Below are 21,683 nucleotides of genomic sequence, written 5' to 3' on the forward strand. Positions count from 1 at the left end.
CTATAATTTCTGATGATACTGTCACATGTAACTAGTAGTTTTGAACATTCCCATACAATATGAAAAAATTCCAGCTTCAGTATAGCATCTGGTACAATATTTAGAGTTTTGGGGCTGGATTCTCCCATCCTCTAAGGCTACAAGCAGTGGAAACCAGGGGAACACTCTGCAGGGGGAAACCTGGCAGAGATAACTCTTCTGCCTCTTGCACCAGCAGCTCCTCACCTCATCCTTGAATATGAAGGGAAATATGCTGGTGGGAAAGCTTAGGCAGAGGGGGATTCAAGCCTTCTTCTTTAAAGCACTGATCCAGCAAAACACTTCTGCCTGTGCTTAACTTTAACATTGACTTAGGACTATTCAAATGCTTAAAGTTAAGCACAGGCTTAACTTTGCTGGAATGGTTGAAGTGCTTGCGGGATCAGGGCCTTTGTCCCCAATAGCTAAAAGATTGATTTTCCAAACTGTATTTATCAGGCCTTGTGATGTCTACAAGGATTCTTCACAATTAAGTAGAACGCCTTTGATTTCTAAGCAACGTTTGTCTGAATGGGAGGACTATCACACCAATATGGCTTTTAGGTCTTGTTTACATGAGAAAGCTTCATTGGTTTTGCAAGGCATCATTTTAAACTAGTTTAGTTAAACCAATGCAAAAGCCTGTGTGGACACTCTGATTTTGGTTTAAACAAGTCTTATTTCAGTTTAGTTTAAGACAATTAGGAATCAGTTTAAACTAAACTAAAATAAGCCACTCTCAGTGCAAACTCAGGTCTAATTTGTAGTCTCCTAGCAGCATTTCTGTTTCCTAGATTTTTCCCACCTTTGAATATGTAGGTTTCAGATCAGTATGGGCCAGACTGTAAACCTATTACTCATATTGGTGACCAATTACTCACACAAGTAGTCCCCCTGAAGTCAATGGCTATACTTATTTGAGTACCTGCACACCAGTGTGGATGAGGGATTAACAATCTAGCCCTTTCATTGTAAACTCTTTGAGATGGGGACTGTGTAATATATACGTGCACAACACCTAACACAATGGGGCCCTGATTGGACACCTTAAGTGCTACTGCAATACAAAGAATAATACTCTCCATATGTGTTAGTGTCATTTTCACAAGACTAATCTTTTTATTATAACTATTATTATTTTCTACTTGCATTTTTAATCACTCTTAGGGTACGTCCATACTACCCGCCCGGGTCGGCGGGTAGCGATCGACTTCTCGGAGTTCGATATATCGTGTCTCATCTAGACGCGATATATCGAACTCCGAACGCGCTCCCGTCGACTCCGGAACTCCACCACCGCGAACGGCGGTGGCGGAGTCGACGGGGGAGCCGCGGACTTCGATCCCGCGCCGTGAGGACGGGTAAGTACTTCGAACTAAGGTACTTCGAGTTCAGCTACGCGAATAGCGTAGCTGAACTTGCGTACCTTAGTTCGAAACCCCCCCCAGTGTAGACCAGGCCTTGGTCTCTTTGAGTTAATTCTGTCTTTACTGTTATTTTCAGCCCCGCCCAAATTAGTCTCTTTCATGAAGCTGTTAAGGAAGTCCAGACCAAACAGATCGCTGCAGCACCCTACTAAACATCTTCCACAAACTCAATAGATTGTCGTTTATCATTACCATATATTTATTGTCCTTCAGGCAGTTTGTTTTCCAGCAGCTCATGTCCAAACCAATCTGCATTAAACTTTCAAGTAAGATTCTAGGAGACATGCTATTAGTTTCAACCAGTAAGAGCTAAGTTGAACTCTTCCTGGCTGCAATATTAAGGGGATGTTAAATATATATATCAGCTAGTGGTCACTCTATGGTGATCTTTCTGTAACACTTGGCTGCTTCATCTCCAGCATCTTTTGGGGAACAACTTGTATATCTTTTACAAATCATACTTAGATTGCAAGCTCTCTGGGACAGGGGCCATGGCCAAAATTTTCAAGAACAGGAGCCTGAAGTTGGGTTCCTAAATCCCTATTTAGGCTCCTAAAGAAATAACCTGATTTTCAAAAGCATTTAGCTCCCAGCAACTTCCAGTGATCACCATTGCTCGACATTTTTGACATTTTGAATGCTCGACATTTTTTAAAATCAGGACACATAGTCCAAGAGCCTAAATATGAATTTATGAGCCTGACTTTAGGCCCCTATTTTTGAATGTCTTTGCTCATGGCTTTCTACATATTCAGGAAGGTTCTTAGCTATTTTGGTGCACTCCATAAAGAACAAATACTAATTATCTGGCTGGTTGATAGATGAGCACTTACCATACTTTTGGCAGGCATCAATTAGTTTGTCAATGGCCCAAGCCCAGGGGGAGAAAGAAATTTTGGAGAAAAGAAGGAGGAAGTAAGAAATTCCCCAAAAGAGGGTTAAATTACAGTAAAAGGATTCCTGCAGTTATATTTTGGGTCACAAGAATCTCATCTGGAAAGGCAGATAGATGGGGAAAGCCCAGGGGGACCAAGAGAAAGGTACGTCTAGTATCAATCTCTGGCATCCCAGCATAGTTATTCACCAGAGCTTCAGAGGCTAGTTCTAGGTGGTTGCTTCTTCATCTTCATCTTCGTCTTCATCATCCCCCCCTCTTGTTGTGTGGAATTCGTATAGCGCTACACACATTCCAGCCAACCAGGCTGCCACAGTGCCGGCAGAGAATATACAGAAGCCAATCAGACCCAGGAAGGCATAGTCTGTATCATGTAAATGGAGGAGACATGTGTAGTGGAGCTTCGACTCCACCCCAGGCATTGACCAGCCATGTAGAGCTGCTGGGCTGTAGCAGGAGATGTTCTCAGGATCTGTAGAGGAAACACAGAAGAAACCCTCTCTTATGTATGCCTTGAGCAACAGTAAATAGGAGTCCGGAGGCAACTTAGAAAAATAACTTGTCTTCATGCAAATATCCCTAGTAATAAAGGATGTTGGGGAGGGTAAAATCAGTATGGTTTTATCTCTGTATCTGAATAACATTTGGGATGAGCCTGAACACCCCCAAACTTGGGGCAACTTCAGTTTTGCTTGTGGATCCAAACACAGCTCTGCATAAAACGTTGGTGCTCTGTTTCCTTATCAGGCATCAGTAGCTTTTAAAAGGCCTGGCTGGGGCATTGTTTTGCAGTACAGTTGGGCTCCCTGACTTGCCCATAAGCTGCAGCTGCCCTCGGGTCCCCCTTCGCTGGTGGGATGGGTTTGGATGCATGGAACATCCATCTTATCTGTACCATCTCACCTGTATCTGTGGCAGTGGCTCACATGAGCAGGGAGCTTCTTATTTCCCTCCCAGCTGGAAAGAAAGGTGCTCTTGGTCAAAGGCACTCGGCCTGGATATGTTTACCCGGAGCATTAAAGTTTAACTGCAGTTCTCACCCTAGTCCCAGGGAAACATAATACCTCCTGCCTGTTTCACACACAAAGTGTTGCTGGAAGGTAGCAAAGCCTGATAGGGAAGAGAATGAGAACTGACACATAGGCCTTCTGCCATTTCTATCAACTCTTTATTCACCTCTCTCTGGCACCCGTGAGTAGCAGCCATGATGCTGATAGGGAAAATCCCTCTTCTGCCCCTCAGTCCTAGCAGAAGCTGCTCCTGTGACGTTATTGACACAAACTGTGACCATATAGACCATTGTTGCAACCAACGTTCTGTAGTGGCACCAAATCTTGTACAAAGGAGGTCAAGTAAGGTGTCTATGAAAAGGGTATGATTTGCTGGTTATGATTTTGCTATCTGGATGCATGTCTCATTTTTATATTTAAAATTATAAGTATTGGCTCTATACTGTCTATATCTCAAACTCGTGCTATGCTTCTGGGTGACACCCCGGATAGCTTGGCATCAGCACTGCCAAGCCTGCTTGATGGCCAATTAAGGACCATCAGTTATACAACTGACCCACTGAGAGAAGGCAGATACACCTTATGACTCAGCCAGGCATGCAGGGACATGCCCATGGAGGGAACTCTAAGGCTTTCAAGCCATGTGCTGGGCAGCTTGTGTTTGAGACAAAGGAAGCACAGGCCACATGGCAAGAGGCTATAAAAGGCTGCTGCATCTTCTCCATCTTGTCTTCAATCCTGCTTCTTACCTCTGGAGGAACTTTGCTGAAGCTCTGAACAAAGGACTGAATGACACATCCAAGCTGTGGATGTACTCCAGAGACTTGATTTGAGCCTGCAGTTTATTCCATCACTGCTACAAGCTTGAACCAAGAACTTTGGCATTGCTGTATGTCAGTAGCATAGCTACAGGGGGAGCAAGGGGAGCGGCCGCCCCCCCGACCACATTCCCCAAAAGTGGCGCCTTTTTAATTTTCATACTCACTCGGCACTGCTTCCAGGTCCTTCTGCTTCCTGGTCTCACTCAGCGTCTGCTCCAGCCCCTGCTCTTGCTCTCCCCCATGCTCCCTGCCCCTGCTCCACCTCTTCCCACCCCAGCCCCGCCCCCTTTTCCCGGAGGCCTGCAGCCAGGCCCGACCCTGCACTCACCGGTAAGTCAAGCAACCCGGCCCCAGCCTGCTACACTCCCCTGGCTCCCAGCTGCGCCGCTGGGGGGTGGTTCCTCCCTCCCCCCAAGCCTGGGAGCCAGGGGAGCAGAGCAGGCTGGGGCCATGGCCCCCAGGCCTCCGGGGGGGGCCTCTGGCCACTTCCTGCGAGAAGTGGAATGACCCGGCCCCAGCCTGCTGCACTCCCCTGGCTCCCAGGCTTGTGGGGAGGGGGGAACCGCCCCCCAGCACTCACCAGCGGCGGGGCTGGGAGCCAGGGGAGCGGAGCAGGCTGGGGCTGGGTCACTCCACTTCCTGCAGGAAGTGGCCAGCCCCCTGTCTCCCACAGAGGCCTGGGATCAGCCCCTCCCTCCCCTGAGAGGCCTGGGGCCAGCCCACCCCCCCCCGCTCCTTCCCATGGAGGCCTGGGGCCCTGCACAGCCCCCCTCACAGGAAGGCTGCATAGGGCACCAAAATAGCTAGGGGCAGATGTTTTCTTGTTTAATTCTTCAGTAAATTCCTGCTCTCCCCTGCAGGAGAGAGGTGGGTTTGAGAACAACAGCCCAGATCCTTAAACGTATTTAGGCTCCTAATTCCCAATGGGCCTTAGGTGCCTAAAACCTTTGAGGATCTGAGCCAACTAGCTCTGGAGTCCTGCTGTGAGTCTGACGGAGGAGATGCAATCTCTGAGGAGGAAGGGTGGCGGACAGATGACACTGGTCGTCATCCCTGCCTGATGGCTATTACATGAATGTATGAGTGCCTCACCACTATGGATAATGTCCAGATACAGCTGACATTTGGGGTGGGGGAATAGGGAGGAGAGAGGTAATGCTAAATAATAATTAACAGCATGGCCAGCATTGCAGCATGGAATGAAGGAGGGAGAGCGAAAATTTCCCGATCCTGCTCAGTCCATCATAATAGGGTTTGAGTCTCAAAGCCCACTGAGGTTAGCTGAAAGACTCCCCTTGACTTTACTGGCTTTGGATCAGTGAGTCAGGGTCTCTTGGAATAGATTGCTGGGGACTGAGCCTGGGGACTGCTAGCAACTCTCACTTCCTACTCCCTCAGCATCTTGCAGGATCAGGCCTTTCATCGAATAGGGTAGGCTGCTCACGTCAACCCCAGAAAGTTAAAGATAATACTGCAGAGCCCCAAAATGGGCTCTACTTTCAAAAGTTCCTGACCTACTGGGGAATCTCCTCCAGACTCCAATGCCTGTTGGTCATATTCTGTTGTCTTTTATTTTCAGGGGCTTCCTTGATCTCTTTCTTCCTTAACTGCAGAATTATGGTTCAGCCTTAGGGCTGGATTCTGATCTTGCGTTCAGCTGTGCAAAACCACTGAAGCCAATGGAGCTGTGCCCAAATATGCCACAAAAGAATTTGACAGCGGGGATACTCCAAGTTTTCACTAGTGTCACTGAGAACAGGATCTGGCCCTCAGCAATTAAATGGCTGCTTTTTTTACGGCCAATGATCACATTCTCCTGTAATAGCTTCTTGAAGGGATCGGCATTGATCAAAAGAAAGGGTGGAAGTTGTCTTCCTGTTAGCACAAATGACTGAGGTACGAGGTGGTTCTATTCTCTCACCCCTCTAGTTCAGTGTATATATCACCATTAGTGGGCTGTTTAGCCTTCAGTATGCAGATGATACACAGTTCTGCATCTTCATTTTATGTGACTTATACAGTACATGAGGTGAGCCTTTTCAGTCTCTAACAGAGATGGGTACTTAGATGTGAATTAGCTGGCTTATTCTTAATTTGAATAAGAAATAATAGTGGTAGTTTGGGGGAATCAGCCAGAAGAAGTGGCGAGATTTACAGCAGTTCTTTTACCTGAAGGACTATGCCTACCTTTTGTTAGTCCTGTTTACAACCTGGGGAATCTTGATCTGGATATTTAGAGAGCAGCAGTGGCCAAGAAAAGACGGTTACTCACCTTTGTAACTGTTGTTCTTCGAGATGTGTTGCTCATATCCATTCCAATTAGGTGTGCGCACGCTGCGTGCATGTTCGTTGGAAGATTTTTACCCTAGCAACACTTGGTGGGTCGGCTTGGTCGCCCCCTGGAGTGGTGCCATTATGGCGCCGGATATATACCCCTGCCGACCCAACGGCCCTTCATTTCCTTCTTGCCGGCTACTCCGACAGAGGGGAAGGAGGGCGGGTTTGGAATGGATATGAGCAACACATCTCGAAGAACAACAGTTACAAAGGTGAGTAACCGTCTTTTCTTCTTCAAGTGCTTGCTCATATCGATTCCAATTAGGTGATTCCCAAACCTTACCTAGGTGGTGGGGTCGGAGTGAGATGTTGCAGAATGCAAAACTGCTGAGCCAAATGCTGCATCATCTCTGGACTGTTGAACCACTGCGTAATGTGAGGCAAAGGTGTGAATTGATGACCAGGTAGCTGCTTGACATATTTCCTGGATGGGAACATGGGCCAGGATGGCGGCAGATGAAGCTTGAGCCCGAGTAGAATGGGCGGTGAGGTGGCTAGCCGGAACGTGAGCCAAATCATAGCATGTACAGATGCAGGATGTTACCCAAGATGAAATTTGTTGGGATGAGACCGGTAGGCCTTTCATCCGGTCTGCCACAGCTACAAAGAGCTGAGGTGACCTTCGGAAGGGTTTTGTTCTCTCAATATAAAAGGCGAGAGCCCTGCAAATGTCTAGGGTGTGCAGCTATTGTTCCCGACGCGATGGGTGCAGCTTCGGGGAAAAAGACTGTGAGGAAGATATCTTGATTGACATGAAAGGCGGACACCACCTTAGGGAGGAAGGAGGGGTGTGGTCGCAGCTGTACCTTGTCCTTATGGAATACCGTATACGGGGGGTCCGCTGTCAAGGCCCGAAGCTCAGATACTTGTCTTGCTGAAGTAATAGCGACAAGGAAGGCTGTCTTCCAGGAAAGGTACAGCAGCAAGCAGGTGGCCAGTGGTTCGAAAGGAGCACCTATAAGCTTGGCTAGCACCAGGTTGACATCCCAGGTAGGGGGTCGAGCGTCTGACTTGAGGGTACAAACGTTCCAATCCCTTGAGGAAACTTGAAACTATAGGGTGAGAGAAGATTGATTGGCCATTTTCCCCTGGGTGGAAGGCGGAGATGGCTGCCAGATGCACCTTTATGGAAGAGACAGCTAGGCCCTGTTCTTTCAGGGACCAGAGGTAATCCAGGACAGTAGGAACGGACACCTGCCTGGGGACTGAGTTACGCTGAGCGCACCAGCAGGAGAAATGCTTCCACTTGGCCAGATATGTCATCCTAGTGGAAGGCTTCCTACTGCCCAAGAGCACCTGTTGGACCAAGGCAGAGCAACGCAACTCAGACTGGCTCAACCACGCAGCAACCATGCTGTGAGATGAAGAGACTGCAGGTCTGGATGGTGAAGCATGCCGAAGTCCTGTGTTATGAGATCCGGCCGGAGTGGCAGGGGAATCGGGTCTGCCACTAAGAGGTCGAACAACATGGTGTACCAGTGCTGCTTCGGCCACGCTGGAGCAATCAGGATCAGGTGGGCGCTGTCCCTGCGGAGCTTGAGTAGGACTCTGTGGACAAGCGGAAATGGTGAAGAGTAGGTGCCTCTTCCACGGGATCAGGAATGCGTCTGAGAGGGAGCCCAGGGAGCGTCCCTGGAAGGAGCAGAACACCTGGCATTTCCTGTTCTCTCAGGAGGCAAAGAGGTCTATGTGGGGAAACCCCCACTTCCGGAAAACGGAATGGATGACATCCGGACGAATTGACCACTTGTGAGACAGGAAGGATCTGCTGAGGTGATCCTCCAGAGTGTTCTGGACTCCTGGGAGAAAAGACACTACCAAATCGATCGAGTGGGCTATGCAAAAGTCCCAGAGGTGGAAGGCTTCTTGACAAAGGAGGGAGGAGAGTGCTCCGCCCTGCTTGTTTATGTAAAACATGACCGTTGTGTTGTCCGTGAACACTGATACACAACGGCCTTGGAGATGGTCTCGAAACACCTGGCATGCTAGACGGACCACTCTCAGCTCCAGCACATTGATGTGTAAGGCCAGCTTTTGAGGCAACCAGAGGCCTTGAGTGCGAAGGCTCTCGAGGTGGGCACCCCAACCCAGAGATGACGCGTCCGTGGTTAGGGCCATCGAGGGTTGCGGTGGGTGGAATGGCATCCCTGCACAGACTAGAGTGGGGTTTAGCCACCAGGTTAGGGAGCCCAGAACCTTCCGGGGAACAGTGAGCACCGAGTCCAGGCTGTCTCTGTGTGGTTGGTATATTGAAGCAAGCCAGGTTTGAAAGGGACGGAGGCATAGCCTTGCGTGCTTGGTCACGAAGGTGCAGGAGGCCATGTGACCTACTAGGCTGAGGCGGGTGCACACCGATGTTGTTGGGAAGGTTTGAAGACCTCAAATAATTGAAGCCATTGCTTGAAAACGTGACTGCGGGAGGCAGGCTCTGGCCAAATTGGAGCCCAGGACCGCTCCGATGAAGTCTATTCTCTGCGTGGGTGTCAGAGTAGACTTCTCTGTGTTGATCATCAGGCTAGGCTCCCGAAGAGGTCTTTGATGATGCGCAGGTGCTGCGACACTTGTAACTGGGAAGTCCCTCGAATGAGACAATCGTTGAGATACGGGTAGACGTGAACCCGATGACGCTGGAGGGAGGCGGCGACTACAGCCATGCATTTTGTGAACACACGTGGAGCCGTAGAAAGGCCAAACGGAAGTACAATGAACTGAAAGTGTTGATGGTTGACCACAAAACGGAGGTACCGTCTGTGTGGTGGGTAAATTGCGATGTGGAAATACGCGTCCTTCATATCGAGGGCGGCATACCAGTCTCCCGGATCCAGGGACGGGATAATGGTCCCCAGGGTTACCATGCGGAACTTTAGCTTTATCATGTATTTGTTGAGTTCTCGCAGGTCTAGGATCAGTCGTAGACCTCCCTTTGCCTTGGGGATTAGGAAGTAGCGGGAATAAAACCTCCTGCCCCTCATGTCTTTTGGCACCTCCTCTATGGCTCCCATGGCTAGGAGTGACTGGACCTATTGTAAGAGGAATTGCTCGTGAGAGGGGTCCCTGAAGAGGGACGGGGAGGGAGGGTGGGAAGGCAGGGTTGAAACAAACTGGAGGTGGTATCCCACTTCCACCGTGCGCAGGACCTAACAATCTGAAGTTAGCTGGGACCAGGCAGGGAGGAATTGGGAGAGGCGATTGAAAAAGGGAGGAGAAGGATGCCGACCGTGAAGCCACTGATGGAGCACCCTGGGCTTGGTGGTATGCCCACGGTGTCCAGAAGGACCAGTGATGAGGCCCTTGCTCGTGGCTCTGGCTCTGGCTCTCTGGAAATATATGGCTGGGGACGTCAGAGTCACGCTCCTGAGGATAGGATGCGCTACCAGCCTGCGATGACACTGATGTGTGTCTCGATGGCCACGGCAGTGCTGATAGACTCTGGGAGGGCACCACTGTTCTGGATGCTCGATCCTGGGGCAATACCGGGGAGTGGTACCGGGAGCTATAACGGTACCGCAAGCGAGACCGGGACCTTCTACCATAGCGGTGCCGGGAGGTCGACCGGGATCTCTAGTCCCTTCATCTGGAGCGACTGCAGGATACAAGGTGCCGAGAGTGGTGCCGTGAGTCGGATCGGTACCGGGAGTATCTGGCCGGTGAACGAGATGTCGAACGGTGCCGCGAGTGCGACCAGTACCGCGATGGAGAGCGGTGCCAGGACTGCGAGCGGCACCAGGAGTGGGAACAGTGTGATCGAGAGCGTCTGTGAGACCGTGATCTTGAACGACGTCTCTCTGTTGGACCAACGGAAGGTGGCCTTATTAGGGCCGGTTTCCCGATGGATTGTATGACCCGCACTGGCGGTGCCGGGGGTTGAGGCCGTGTCGACTCCGTCATGGCGATGAGCTCCCTTGCCGTGGAGAAGGTCTCCGGTGTAGAAGGGAGGGCAAGCTCAACCACAGCATGAGCTGGGGAGCTGTCAGGCACCGGACTCAATGGCCTTTGTGGGACCGGAATTGATGGTGCCCCGCTCGGTGGAGCTGCAATCAGCGGTGCCACAGTCGACGGTGCTGGACGGTCTTCGAAGAGTGCTCCTTCTGTAGAGCTGAAGCAGCTGGAGCGCTATGTTGCTTCCTGGGTCTCGGGGATAGGGAGCGGTGCCGATCAGATGTCGATGCCGGTAAGGGTTGGTGCCAGGGCTCCTTCTCGGTACCGGAGCGGTCCGGGGCCGAAGGGGTGCTCCTTACAGAAGCAGTCTGTTGGGCGCTCGGTACCAACGCTGCAGGACTAAGTGCCGACTCCATGAGGAGCTGTTTCAATTGAAAGTCCCGCTCCTTCTTCGTCCTTGGTTTAAACGACTTGCAGATGTGGCACTTATCGGTAAGGTGGGATTCCCCTAGGCACTTGAAGCAGGAGTCGTGGGGATCCCCTATTGGCATTGGCTTTTGGCACGCCGAGCACGGTTTGAATCCCGGTGCCTTGGGCATGGGCCCGTACTGAGGTGGAGGAAAGGGGCTAATCCCCGATCCCCCCTTAAACTATATACACTAATTATAAATACAACAACTAATACTAACTATAATTACAAGAACTCGAACTATACACACAATAAACAGCAAAGAACTATGAGTAGCTAGGGACGTGGAGATCAGCAAAGCTGCACTCCACAGTTCCAACGACTGTCACGGGCGGTAAGAAGGAACTGAAGGGCTGTTGGGTCAGCAGGGGTATATATCCGGCACCATAACGGCGCCACTCCAGGGGGCGACCCAGCCGACCTACCGAGTGTTGTTAGGGTAAAAATCTTCCGACGAATGTGCATGCGGCGCGTGCACACCTAATTGGAATCGATATGAGCAAGCACTCGAAGAAGAATAACGTTAATCTCTGTTTAGGAAGAAGGTTGTTAACTTTTTTGCCAGTTACATATCTTGCCATGGTCCATGCCTGATGGGAGTCTTATGATGCACTGTGGTGGCTCAGTCACAGGGAGAGACTGTGGTGCATCATGGTAGACAGTGTAGCTGGGGAGTAAGGCACGTAAAAGAGAAAGGCAGCATGAGGGAACTGGCATAATAACTTCCTTGAGGCGCGATGGCTGCTCAGTTGGACACAAAGGTTGTTGACTGAAAATGAAATATTTCATTTTGACTACACAAACCAAAATTAAAATGTTTCTGTTCAATGAAAAGAGGCCCAAGCAAAATATTGGGATGTTTCTGAATAGAGATTTTTGGGGAATTTATTTTTCTGTGAAGAATTTCACCTGGAGCCAGTGAAAACTCAGAATTTCCAGAAATTCTGACATTTTGAATTTTGTTTTCAAAATGACCTGGCTGCCATGTGGACAGTTTTTTTAATTAATCACATTCAGGGCATTTTTAGCCTTCCAAAATGGGTGGCGCCTTTTTTATGTGTTCGCTCCCCCTGATGTTAGTAGTTGGCTACACCACTGCTGTATGTAATTGATTACTTTGACCAATTTTAGCTCTCATCTATATTTCTTTCTTTTTATGAATAAACCTTTAGATTTTAGATTCTAAAGGATTGGCAACAGCAGGATTTGTGGGTAAGATTGGACTTGTATATTAACCTGGGTCTGGGGCTTGGTCCTTTGGGATTGGGAGAGCCTTTTTTCTTTTACTGGGGTATTGGTTTTCATAACCATTCATCCCCATAAGGAGTGGTGCTGGTGGTGATACAAGGGAACTAGAGTATCTGAGGGAATTGCTTATATGGCTTCTGGTTAGCCAGTGGGATAAAACCAAAGTCCTCTCTGTTTGGCTAGTTTGGTGTGCCTTAGTAATAAAGGACATCCAGCCTTGGGCTGTGACTGCCCTGCTCTAAGCAATCTGTCCTAAATTGATACTCTCAGGCCTGGTCTACACTAGGAGTTTATGTCGAATTTAGCAGCGTTAATTCGATTTAACTGTGCACCCGTCCACACCAGGAAGCTAATTAGTTCGACCTAGAGGGCTCTTTAGTTCGAATTCGGTACTCCACCCCGACGAGGGGAGTAGCGCTAAATTCGACATGGCTATGTCGAGTTAGCCTATGGGTGGACGGAAATCGACCTTAGTAGCTCCGGGAGCTATCCCACAGTGCACCACTGTGTTGACGCTCTGGACAGCAGTCCGAGCTCAGATGTTCTGATCAGCCATACAGGAAAAGCCCCGGGAAAATTTGAATTCCTTTTCCTGTCTGGCCATTTTGAATCTCAGTTCCTGGTTGGACATCGGGGCGAGCTCAGCAGCACCGGCAGCGATGCAGAGCTCTCCAGCAGAGAGGGCCATGCAATCTCAGAGTAGAAAGAGGGCCCCAGCATGGACTGACCGGGAAGTCTTGGATCTGATCGCTGTGTGGGGCGATGAGTCTGTGCTTTCGGAGCTGCGCTCCAAAAAACGGAATGCAAAGACCTACGAGAAGGTCTCCAAAGCCATGGCACTCAGAGGATACAGCCGGGATGCAATGCAGTGCCGCGTGAAAATCAAGGACCTGAGACAAGGCTACCAAAAAATCAAAGCGGCAAACGGACGCTCCGGAGCCCAGCCCTAGACATGCCGCTTCTATGAGGCACTGCATGCCATTCTCGGTGGGTCTGCCACCACTGCCCCACCAGTGACCGTGGACTCTGAGGATGGGATAGTGTCGACGGGCAGTTTCTCGGCGATGTTCGCGGATGGGGAAGATGAGGAAGGGTTTGTGGAGGACGAGGCAGGCGACAGCGCTTACAATACCGATTTCCCCGACAGCCAGGATCTCTTCATCACCCTCACAGAGATCCCCTACCAACCCTCCCCGGCCGTTAACCCGGACTCTGAATCAGGGTAAGGATCAGTCGGTAAGTGCTATAAACATGTAAACATTTATTCTTTTAAAAACAGGAATAAAAACTATATGAAAAGAAGGTCAATACATATAGGGATCGAACAGAAATCCTCTTGGGACACTTCCACGAAGCTCTCGTAGAGGTACTCGAAAAGCCTCCGCAGGAGGTTCCTGGGGAGAGTTGCCTTATTGGGTGCTCCGTGGAAGCACACTCTTCCGCGCCAGGCCATCCTGAGGTACAGTGGGAGCATTGCCTCCACCAGCATGGCAGCATAGGGCCCTGGTCTGTGCAGGGATTCACGCAGCATGCGCTCTCTGTCTCTCCTAGTGACCCGCCTCAGGGTGATCTCGCTCGGCGACTGCTGCATCTAATTAGGGGAATTACTGTAATGTTACTATTGTGAATGCTTGACTTTTCCTTTGCATAACAATGACCGTCGTTTAACAGCCACGTGGTGGAGGCTGCAGAGGGAAAGCATACAGGGATCTTTCCTGGGGACAGCCACGAGGGGCTGGAACAGGGTCAGACTTTATGCTTTACAGATTGCCTGCAGCAGGAGGGCACTGCTATCCATTAACTATTAAGCAGCCTAAAGTTTACGGCTTACCAGGCCTGGCTGCTACACGGATTCTGCTGTCCTGCCCCGCTTGTCCGATCTCCAGTAAAAGACCCCAGGCAATGAAAGCGAATGCCGAAAATTCGAACTTGTCCTGAGAGCACATGAGATAGGTGCCCTGTATGGTCTTGTTCACAGAAACTGAGTAGACTGTGTTCAGTGTTCGCAAACATGTATCTTTGCAAGGAAATCACTTCCTTTTTCCCATCACACAGCTGCGGCTCTTTCCTGAACTGCCCCGGCATCCCCCTCACAGAGGCTGGCGCAGATTAGGCGGCGAAAGAAAAAGACTCGGGACGAGATGTTCGCTGAACTGATGGCCTGCTCCAGAGCCGAGGCGGCCCAGCAGAGCCAGTGGAGGGAGACCCTCTCTCAGCAGCAGCGCTCACACAGCGAACGGGAGGACAGGTGGTGGCAGGAAGACCAGCAGGCGACTCAAACGCTGCTTGGACTAATGAGGGAGCAAATGGACACGCTCCGGCGCCTTGTGGATGTTCTGCAGGACCGCAGGCAGGAGCAGAGAGCCCCCCTGAACTGTATCTGCAACCGCCCTCCCCCGCCACAAAGTCCTGTCCCCCCCTCACCCAAAATCACAAGAAGGAGAGGCGCTAGGGGCCGTGAAAACTGTCACTCCACCCCAGCAGAGCGCTCATGTATCAAACAGCTCTCATTCCCTAAAGTATGAGAATTGCTTCCCTTCCTGGCTCACCCGATCCAAAATCCCAGTTTCATCCCCCAACTGTGTAGTTGAGTATTAAAAATAGTTTGCTGTTCATTACTGTTTCCGTCATGTTTCTTTGCAGAAGACTTTGTGTGAAGGGGAGATAGGGGTTTGTTAATTGCATAGGACAGCCACCATTACCAGGGTACAGACATGAGGGCAGGATCAACAGCAGGTCACACACAGAGTGCAGTCACTAGGCACCCGGGTCACTCTGGGAGGTGTCTGCTGCCCCAGGTCAGTCTGGGAGGTGTATGCTGCCCCAGGGTCCGAGCGCCTGGCATCCACAAATGGCAAGGCAGGCTGCCCTTACCATGCCCTTCCACCCTAGCCATGAACCTCTCCGATGCCCTGAGCCCCAGCCAGAGCCATCATCCCCCTACACCTACTCACCCTTCCCACACACCCCTCACCCCTTCCTGCAAACCCACCCCTTCCTGCACACCCTCCTGTAACCGTCCTCCCCCCAGAGACCACTGTAGGAGCAGGAGCCTGTCAGTCCTCGAGTGTAGAAGCGGTCTGTACATCACTGCACACCGTACCCACCACAGTCTGCGTCCCTGTTTGAACCCTTTAACGCGAATTCGTTAGTAAAGAAAACTTTGTTAATTAAAAATGTTCCAATAACTTTATTTTTAAACGTCTGTTGGAAGGGGGGAAACCTGGTGAACGGGGTATGTAACCGCTGAAAAAAGTCAATAGTAACTGAAACAGGGGCAGGTTCAGCTTCTCTGTAAAGAGACTGGACAGTCATAGGTTACCCTGCTCTCTGAGGAACCTAGCTTTCAAAGCCTCCCGGATGCACAGCGCTTCCCGCTGGGCTCTTCTAATCGCACGGCTGTCTGGCTGAGCGTAATCAGCAGCCAGGCGATTTGCCTCAACCTCCCATCCTGCCATAAAGGTCTCCCCCTTGCTCTCACAGAGATTGTGGAGCACACAGCAAGCTGCAATAACAATGGAGATATTGGTTTCGCTGAGATCTGAGCGAGTGAGTAAGCTCCTCCATCTCCCCTTGAGACGTCCGAAAGCACACTCCACCACCATTCTGCACTTGCTCAGCCGGTAGTTGAAGAGCTCCTTGTCACTGTCCAGGGCGCCTGTATAGGGCTTCATGAGCCAGGGCATTAGCGGGTAGGCTGGGTCCCCAAGGATCACTGTAGGCATCTCCACATCCCCAACAGTTATTTTGTGGTCCGGGAAGAAACTACCTTCCTGCAGGCATCTAAACAGACAAGAGTTCCTGAAAACACGCGCGTCATGAACCTTGCCCGGCCACCCGACGTAGATGTTGGTAAAACGTCCCCTATGGTCCACCAGTGCTTGCAGCACCATTGAAAAGTAGCCCTTTCGGTTAATATACTGGCTGGCCTGGTGGGCCGGTCCCAGGATAGGGATGTGAGTGCCATCTATAGCCCCACCGCAGTTTGGGAATCCCATCGCGGTGAAGCCATCTATGATGACCCGGACGTTTCCCAGGGTCACTACCTTTGACAGCAGTAGGTCAACGATTGCGTGGGCTACTTGCATCACAGCAACCCCCACGGTAGATTTGCCCACGCCAAAGTGGTTCGCTACTGACCGGTAGTTGTCTGGCGTTGCAAGTTTCCAGAGGGCTATGGCCACTCGCTTCTGCACACTCAGGGCTGCTCGCATCCGGGTGTCCTGGCGCTTCAGGGCAGGGGCCAGCAAGTCACACAGATCAAGGAAAGTGCCCTTACGCATCCTGAAGTTTCGCAGCCACTGTGATTCATCCCAGACCTGCAGCACTATGCGGTCCCACCAGTCCGTGCTTGTTTCCCGGGCCCAGAATCGCCGTCCCATAGCATGAACGTGACCCATTGCCACCATGATCTCCGCGGCACGGGATCCCGTGCTTTGTGAGAGGTCTGTGCCACTCTCACACTTCATGTCCTCACCGCGCTGCCGGAGCCTCCTCGCCCGATTTCTCAGCAGCTGACTGTGGAAGAGGTGGACGATAAGGTGCGAGGAGTTGACAACGGCCATAAGTGCAGCGATGATCGCAGCGGGCTCCATGCTCGCAGTGCTATGGCGTCCGCGCTGTCACTGACCAGAAAAGTGCGCTAACAGATTTCCCGCTGGCGCTTTCAGGGAGGGAGGGCGGGAGTGACGGTTGAATGACGACAGTTACCCAAAACCACCCTCGACACATTTTTCCCCCAGCAGGCATTGGGGGCTCTACCCAGCATTCCAATGGGAAGCGGGGACTGCGGGAACTGTGGGATAGCTGCCCAGAATGCACCGCTTCCAATGTCGACGCTTGCCCCGTTAGTGTGGATTCACAAAGTCGAATTAGTGTCCTTAGTGTGGATACACAAATTCGACTTCATAAGGTCGAATCCACAAATTCGACCTAAGTTAAATCGAACTACTCTTGTAGGGTAGACATACCCTCAGTTGTGGCCGCTTCGTTACAGCTTCCTTACAGCTCCTCCTCCCTCTGTCCCGCCATGTGAATGTCTCCAACACGCACATGAAATCTGTGATGTGAATACTGAGACTGACCTCTCTCCTCATGCAAGAAAAACGCACTTATTATTAAACACAAATAACCAAAGCTCCCAGTTTCCCACAGCTATTGCATGGGCCTTCAGGACTGATGCACCCAGTCATTTGCTGTAACCCTCTTTTGTATTGGTGCCTATAATAATACACATGGTTTCTTACACTCCGATGTACTTTCTCCCATCTACAATATTATTACTATGTTGAGTTCTTTACACAACTCCATAGGCATGTGTAGCACTTACAGGCAAACAAAAGAGCTTCCTGCCCCAAGAGAGGTACTTAAATAACATTAACTCTGCACTGAGTAACACCAGCCTCCAATCTTCCTTTCTTTGTTTTTACTGAGAATCTTGCACAGCCAATCCTTAAACAATTACTATTTTCAGAATCCCCTCTCTGCATTGTGCTGTGTGTAGTTCTTTAAAGACTGGGGCTTGTGTACATTTGGAGTTGGGAAAAGCCAGCATACATTTCAGTGACTCTCAAACACGCTCTTACTCTTGGGACCAAAACAACTCTGGGAAAGTGAAATGGAGAACTCTTCTACCCTGTGCATAAGCAACAGCTACAATCCAGTTACATAATCTTTTAACTGAGGCAGAAAAAAACCCATCTGGATTTAGGAATTTCAGGAGACTTAAGAAAAAAATAATCTTTCAGGCCCCAACTTGGGAAAGTATCACTATTGAGAATAGTACTTGAGCATGTGCTTAATTACCACTGGAGTCAAAGGGATTTAAGCAGGTGCTCATGTGCTTTCCTGATCCAGGACTTCATGTTGTAAATTGAGTCAATTTGCTCAGGCATCTTTGAGAATGAGAGAGAACATATGGGAGCCCTACAATAGCTAAAGCACAAGAGAAACTTTCCTGAGTATGATCACACCTAATGTCCTATTTTACACTCTGTCAATCCCCCTCAATGTAGGGCCTGATCCAAAGTCTGCTGCAGTTAATAAAAGGACTCCCACTGAGTTCAGCATGGGCTCTGTATCAGGCCTTTAATACTGAGTGCTGTACAAAAGGTATCTGCATTCAGGGCAAAACTGACTGAGATAAAAGTGCTGTGATAGTCAGTGTGAGTAGAGAAATGGTTTACCCCTGCTCCAGCAGAACAGCTCTTACTCTTAGGGAAAAGGTCATTGCCTGTACTGCTCATGTAACAAAAATATAGTCAGGGTATGAAGGTAGAGTGAAGTCCTGGCCCCACCCCACTGAAATCAATGACAAAATTCCCACTGACTTCAATAGGGCCAGGATTTAACCTGTGGTATCCTGTCCCAGCTAGGGTCCGAGAGGAAAGGGAGCTGACTCAGTTTCATTCTCATGTGTGTTAGTGCACAGAACAAAATTGCCATACAGTTGGCCCAAATGAATGTCTACATTCAAAGAGAGAAACCCAGGAATGGAACAGCAGGACAATTTACAGGTTAGGATAGGGGTGCATTGGCAGAACCATGGGGAGCCCTGGGTTGGAAAAGCAGGGTACTAGAGGTCAGAACCGAGGTGGGCTGGGAATGGTGTGTGAGGCCCCAGGGGTGGAATAATGGTATCTCTTGCATTTTCACTTGAGGGTTTTTTAAATCTATCATTAAAAATGCAGAAATTTAACACCACTAGCAAAATACTATACTCCAGAATGGAACTACAGAAACATCTGGAAGTCAGAGGAGCAGCTTTCCCCATCCAGATCTTGCCCCAGAACTGCCTGTGGGTAATACAGCAGGACAGACACATGGCACTTTGAACTGATCACAGTCTACAGTGGTACCAGCTGAAGCTAAAGAAGGAATTTTAAAGGTCTAGCAATCTCCTTGTTTCTTATCACTTAAAGCCAGTTCTTGATTGTTAGTTTAGCATTTTGTGGTTGCACGCGCGCGCACACACACACACACACACACACACACACACACACACACACGGGGTTGTTTGTATGTAGCTGAGGGGAGCTCTGTATTGCTCTCTATAAATACATAGATGGATAAATACCAGAGAGGGAGAGGAGTTATTTAAATTAAGGGCTAATGTGGACATAAGAACAAATGGATATAAACTGGCCATCAACAAGTTTAGGCTTGAAATTAAATGAAGGTTTCTAACCATCAGAGGAGTGAAGTTCTGGAACAGCCTTCCAAGGGGAGTAGTAGGGGCAAAAAACCTAACTGGCTTCAAGACTGAGCTTGATAAATTTATGGAGGGGATGGTATGATGAGACTGCCTACAATGGTGTGTGGCCCATTTGTGACTGCTAGCAGCAAATATCCCCACTGGCCAGAGATGGGACACTAGATGGGGAGGGCTCTGAGTTACTGCAGAGAATTTTTTTCCAGCTTTCTGGTTGGTGGCTCTTGCCCACATGCTCAGAGTCTAACTGATTGCCATATTTGGGGCCAGGAAAGAATTTTCCCCCAGGTCAGATCAGCAGAGACCCTGTTGGGGTTTTTTTGCCTTCCTCTGCAGCATGGGTCACAGGTCACTTGTTGGTTTAAACTAGTGTAAATAGTGGATTCTCTGTAACTTTAAGTCTTTCAATCATGATTTGAGGACTTCAGTAACTCAGCCAGCGGGTAGGGGGTCTATTACAGGAATGGGTAGGCAAGGTTCTGTGGCCTGTGATGTGTCGGACATCAGACTAGATGATCATGATTGTCCCTTCTGGTTTTAAAGTCTAGGCACGCATGGGTGCCCTTGTATGTGTTTGATGGTGTGTATATTGTTATGGTCAGAGGGCCCAATCCATGGCTAAGGTAAATTGGCACATTTCAGTTGACTTCAATGGACCTGTGCTACTTTACACCAACTGAGAATCTGGCCCATAATTTGAAGAATAACAGTGACATTCTGATACAGAAAGCAGAATCATCTGCTTAGTTCCAGCCAAATCTTGGGGTGTTTGGGCTGGCCCACAAAATCCTCACCTGGGAAGCGAACGCCACTCTCTTTCATCCAGAGGGTGAACTCCAAAAAGGAGCAGTTACAGTTCCAGAGGTTTTCACTTAGACCCAGGGACTTCAGATTGGGCAGATCCTTGACAATGCTAATATCCAGGAACGTCAAGCCAGTCCGGCTCACATCCAGGTGCCTCAGCCAGGTGTTGTTGGCAAAGGAATCCTTCTCAATCTCCACCAGATTTGGGTTGTCCGAGATCTTCAGCACCACCAGGCTACTGAGCTGGGAGAAAGTGGTGAAAGTGACCCGGGTGAGGTTGTTGAAGCTGAGGTCTAGGTATATGAGCTTGTTGAGACTGATGAAGGCGAAATCCAGGTCTTCACTAATGGCATTCTCCCTGCAGTCCAGATAGACCAAGTCACTTAGGAAATTCAGCTCCACCGATGGCAGGTAGGAGATGTTGTTGGTAGCCAGAATCAGCTGCCTTGTGTCCAGTGGAATGGTCATGGGGAAATCTTGCAGCTGCTGCCCTGTGCAGTTCACTTCCAGGTATTGACAGGTACACTTTGCTGGACAGTTCAGGCTCTTTGCCATCACTCCCATTCCAAAAAGAAGCACCAGCCACAGGGATTTGTGGCCATTAGGAGGGGACATGACACGGTACCTTATCTACTGTAGCTCCTCCACACTGCTTCAGCCCTTCAGAGAATGCTGGGGCAGAGGCCCTGCAGAGCTACAAAGCACCAGCCCTGTGCAAGCAGTTTTCTCATTCCAGTAAGACTGAAGAGGAGTTGAGCTGTGAGGCTGTTTGGAAGCTCTCTGTATCCCTCGCTCCTGCAGCTCCCTGGCAGATTGCCTACTTGGCTGCTTAGAGAGAGTTCACCCTCTTTGTGCTTGAAAATAAAGAAGAGCTGCTTGCAAGTGGGAACATCTTCGAGTCACACCGGTTGTCAGTTGACACCTTTGTGACGTCAGCAGCTTGCAAAGGCAGCCTGGCTTCAGAGAGAGAATTCTAACCTGGCCAGCAGTGCAGATCTGTGTGTGTGAGCGCGTGTATACAAATGTGCCTGTCTCTGTCTCAGGCATGCACAAAGCTCTGTGTGTGTGGCTGTACTGGAAGAGTGTAATGCTTGATGCAAGGAGGTCCATGTGAGTGCAGTGCCTACGTATACAAGTGTGTATTTATGTAATGGTGGTATAGCGTGTAGTGGTTAGAGGTGTTCATTTGCTCTAGTAGATAGATAGGTCTGCTTGATAGAACAAATAGGCTTGTATCTATATCTACAATGTGCGTGTTTGTGTGTCTCTTGGTTTTGTTTCCTTTCTTTGGATACATAGATCACACAAAAGAGACTTTCACATGAGCTTACACTCAGGGTAAAATTTTTAAACTGGTTAGACCTTCTAGTCTCATTTGTGTTATAGAGCCTTCACTTGATGATTCTCTGCACACCAGCCTTTTTATTGAGAAGATCTATGTTGTCTTTTGGCCTGTAAGCTCTTTGAGGCAGGAACTGTCACTTATTATGTGTTTGCACAGTGCCAACTGATGTGGGGACCAACCTGGCTGTGGCCTTTAGGAGCTACTGCAACATATATGTTAC

The 21,683-nt window shown here is 49.6% G+C and overlaps 1 protein-coding gene across 2 annotated transcripts; it reads right to left on the bottom strand.

Moving 5' to 3' along the window:
• Positions 1-1,626: 1,626 nt before the first annotated feature.
• LRRC52 (leucine rich repeat containing 52) lies at positions 1,627-21,020 on the bottom strand. 2 transcript variants are annotated; one of them, XM_045028216.1, is made up of 2 exons: positions 20,109-21,020; positions 1,627-2,812 (listed from the first exon to the last, which is right to left on the bottom strand). In XM_045028216.1, exons 1-2 carry the CDS (start codon positions 20,731-20,733, stop codon positions 2,550-2,552), a joined length of 888 nt encoding a protein of 295 aa, XP_044884151.1. In that variant the 5' UTR covers positions 20,734-21,020; the 3' UTR covers positions 1,627-2,549. The 2 variants fall into 2 exon arrangements, 1 of the variants encoding a protein (XP_044884151.1); XR_006581750.1 differs by lacking the exon at positions 20,109-21,020 and adding an exon at positions 4,336-4,418 and having other exon boundaries at positions 2,678-2,812.
• Positions 21,021-21,683: the final 663 nt, after the last annotated feature.

Source organism: Mauremys mutica, chromosome 8 (assembly GCF_020497125.1).
Source record: "Mauremys mutica isolate MM-2020 ecotype Southern chromosome 8, ASM2049712v1, whole genome shotgun sequence".
Classification (NCBI taxonomy): domain Eukaryota; kingdom Metazoa; phylum Chordata; order Testudines; family Geoemydidae; genus Mauremys; species Mauremys mutica.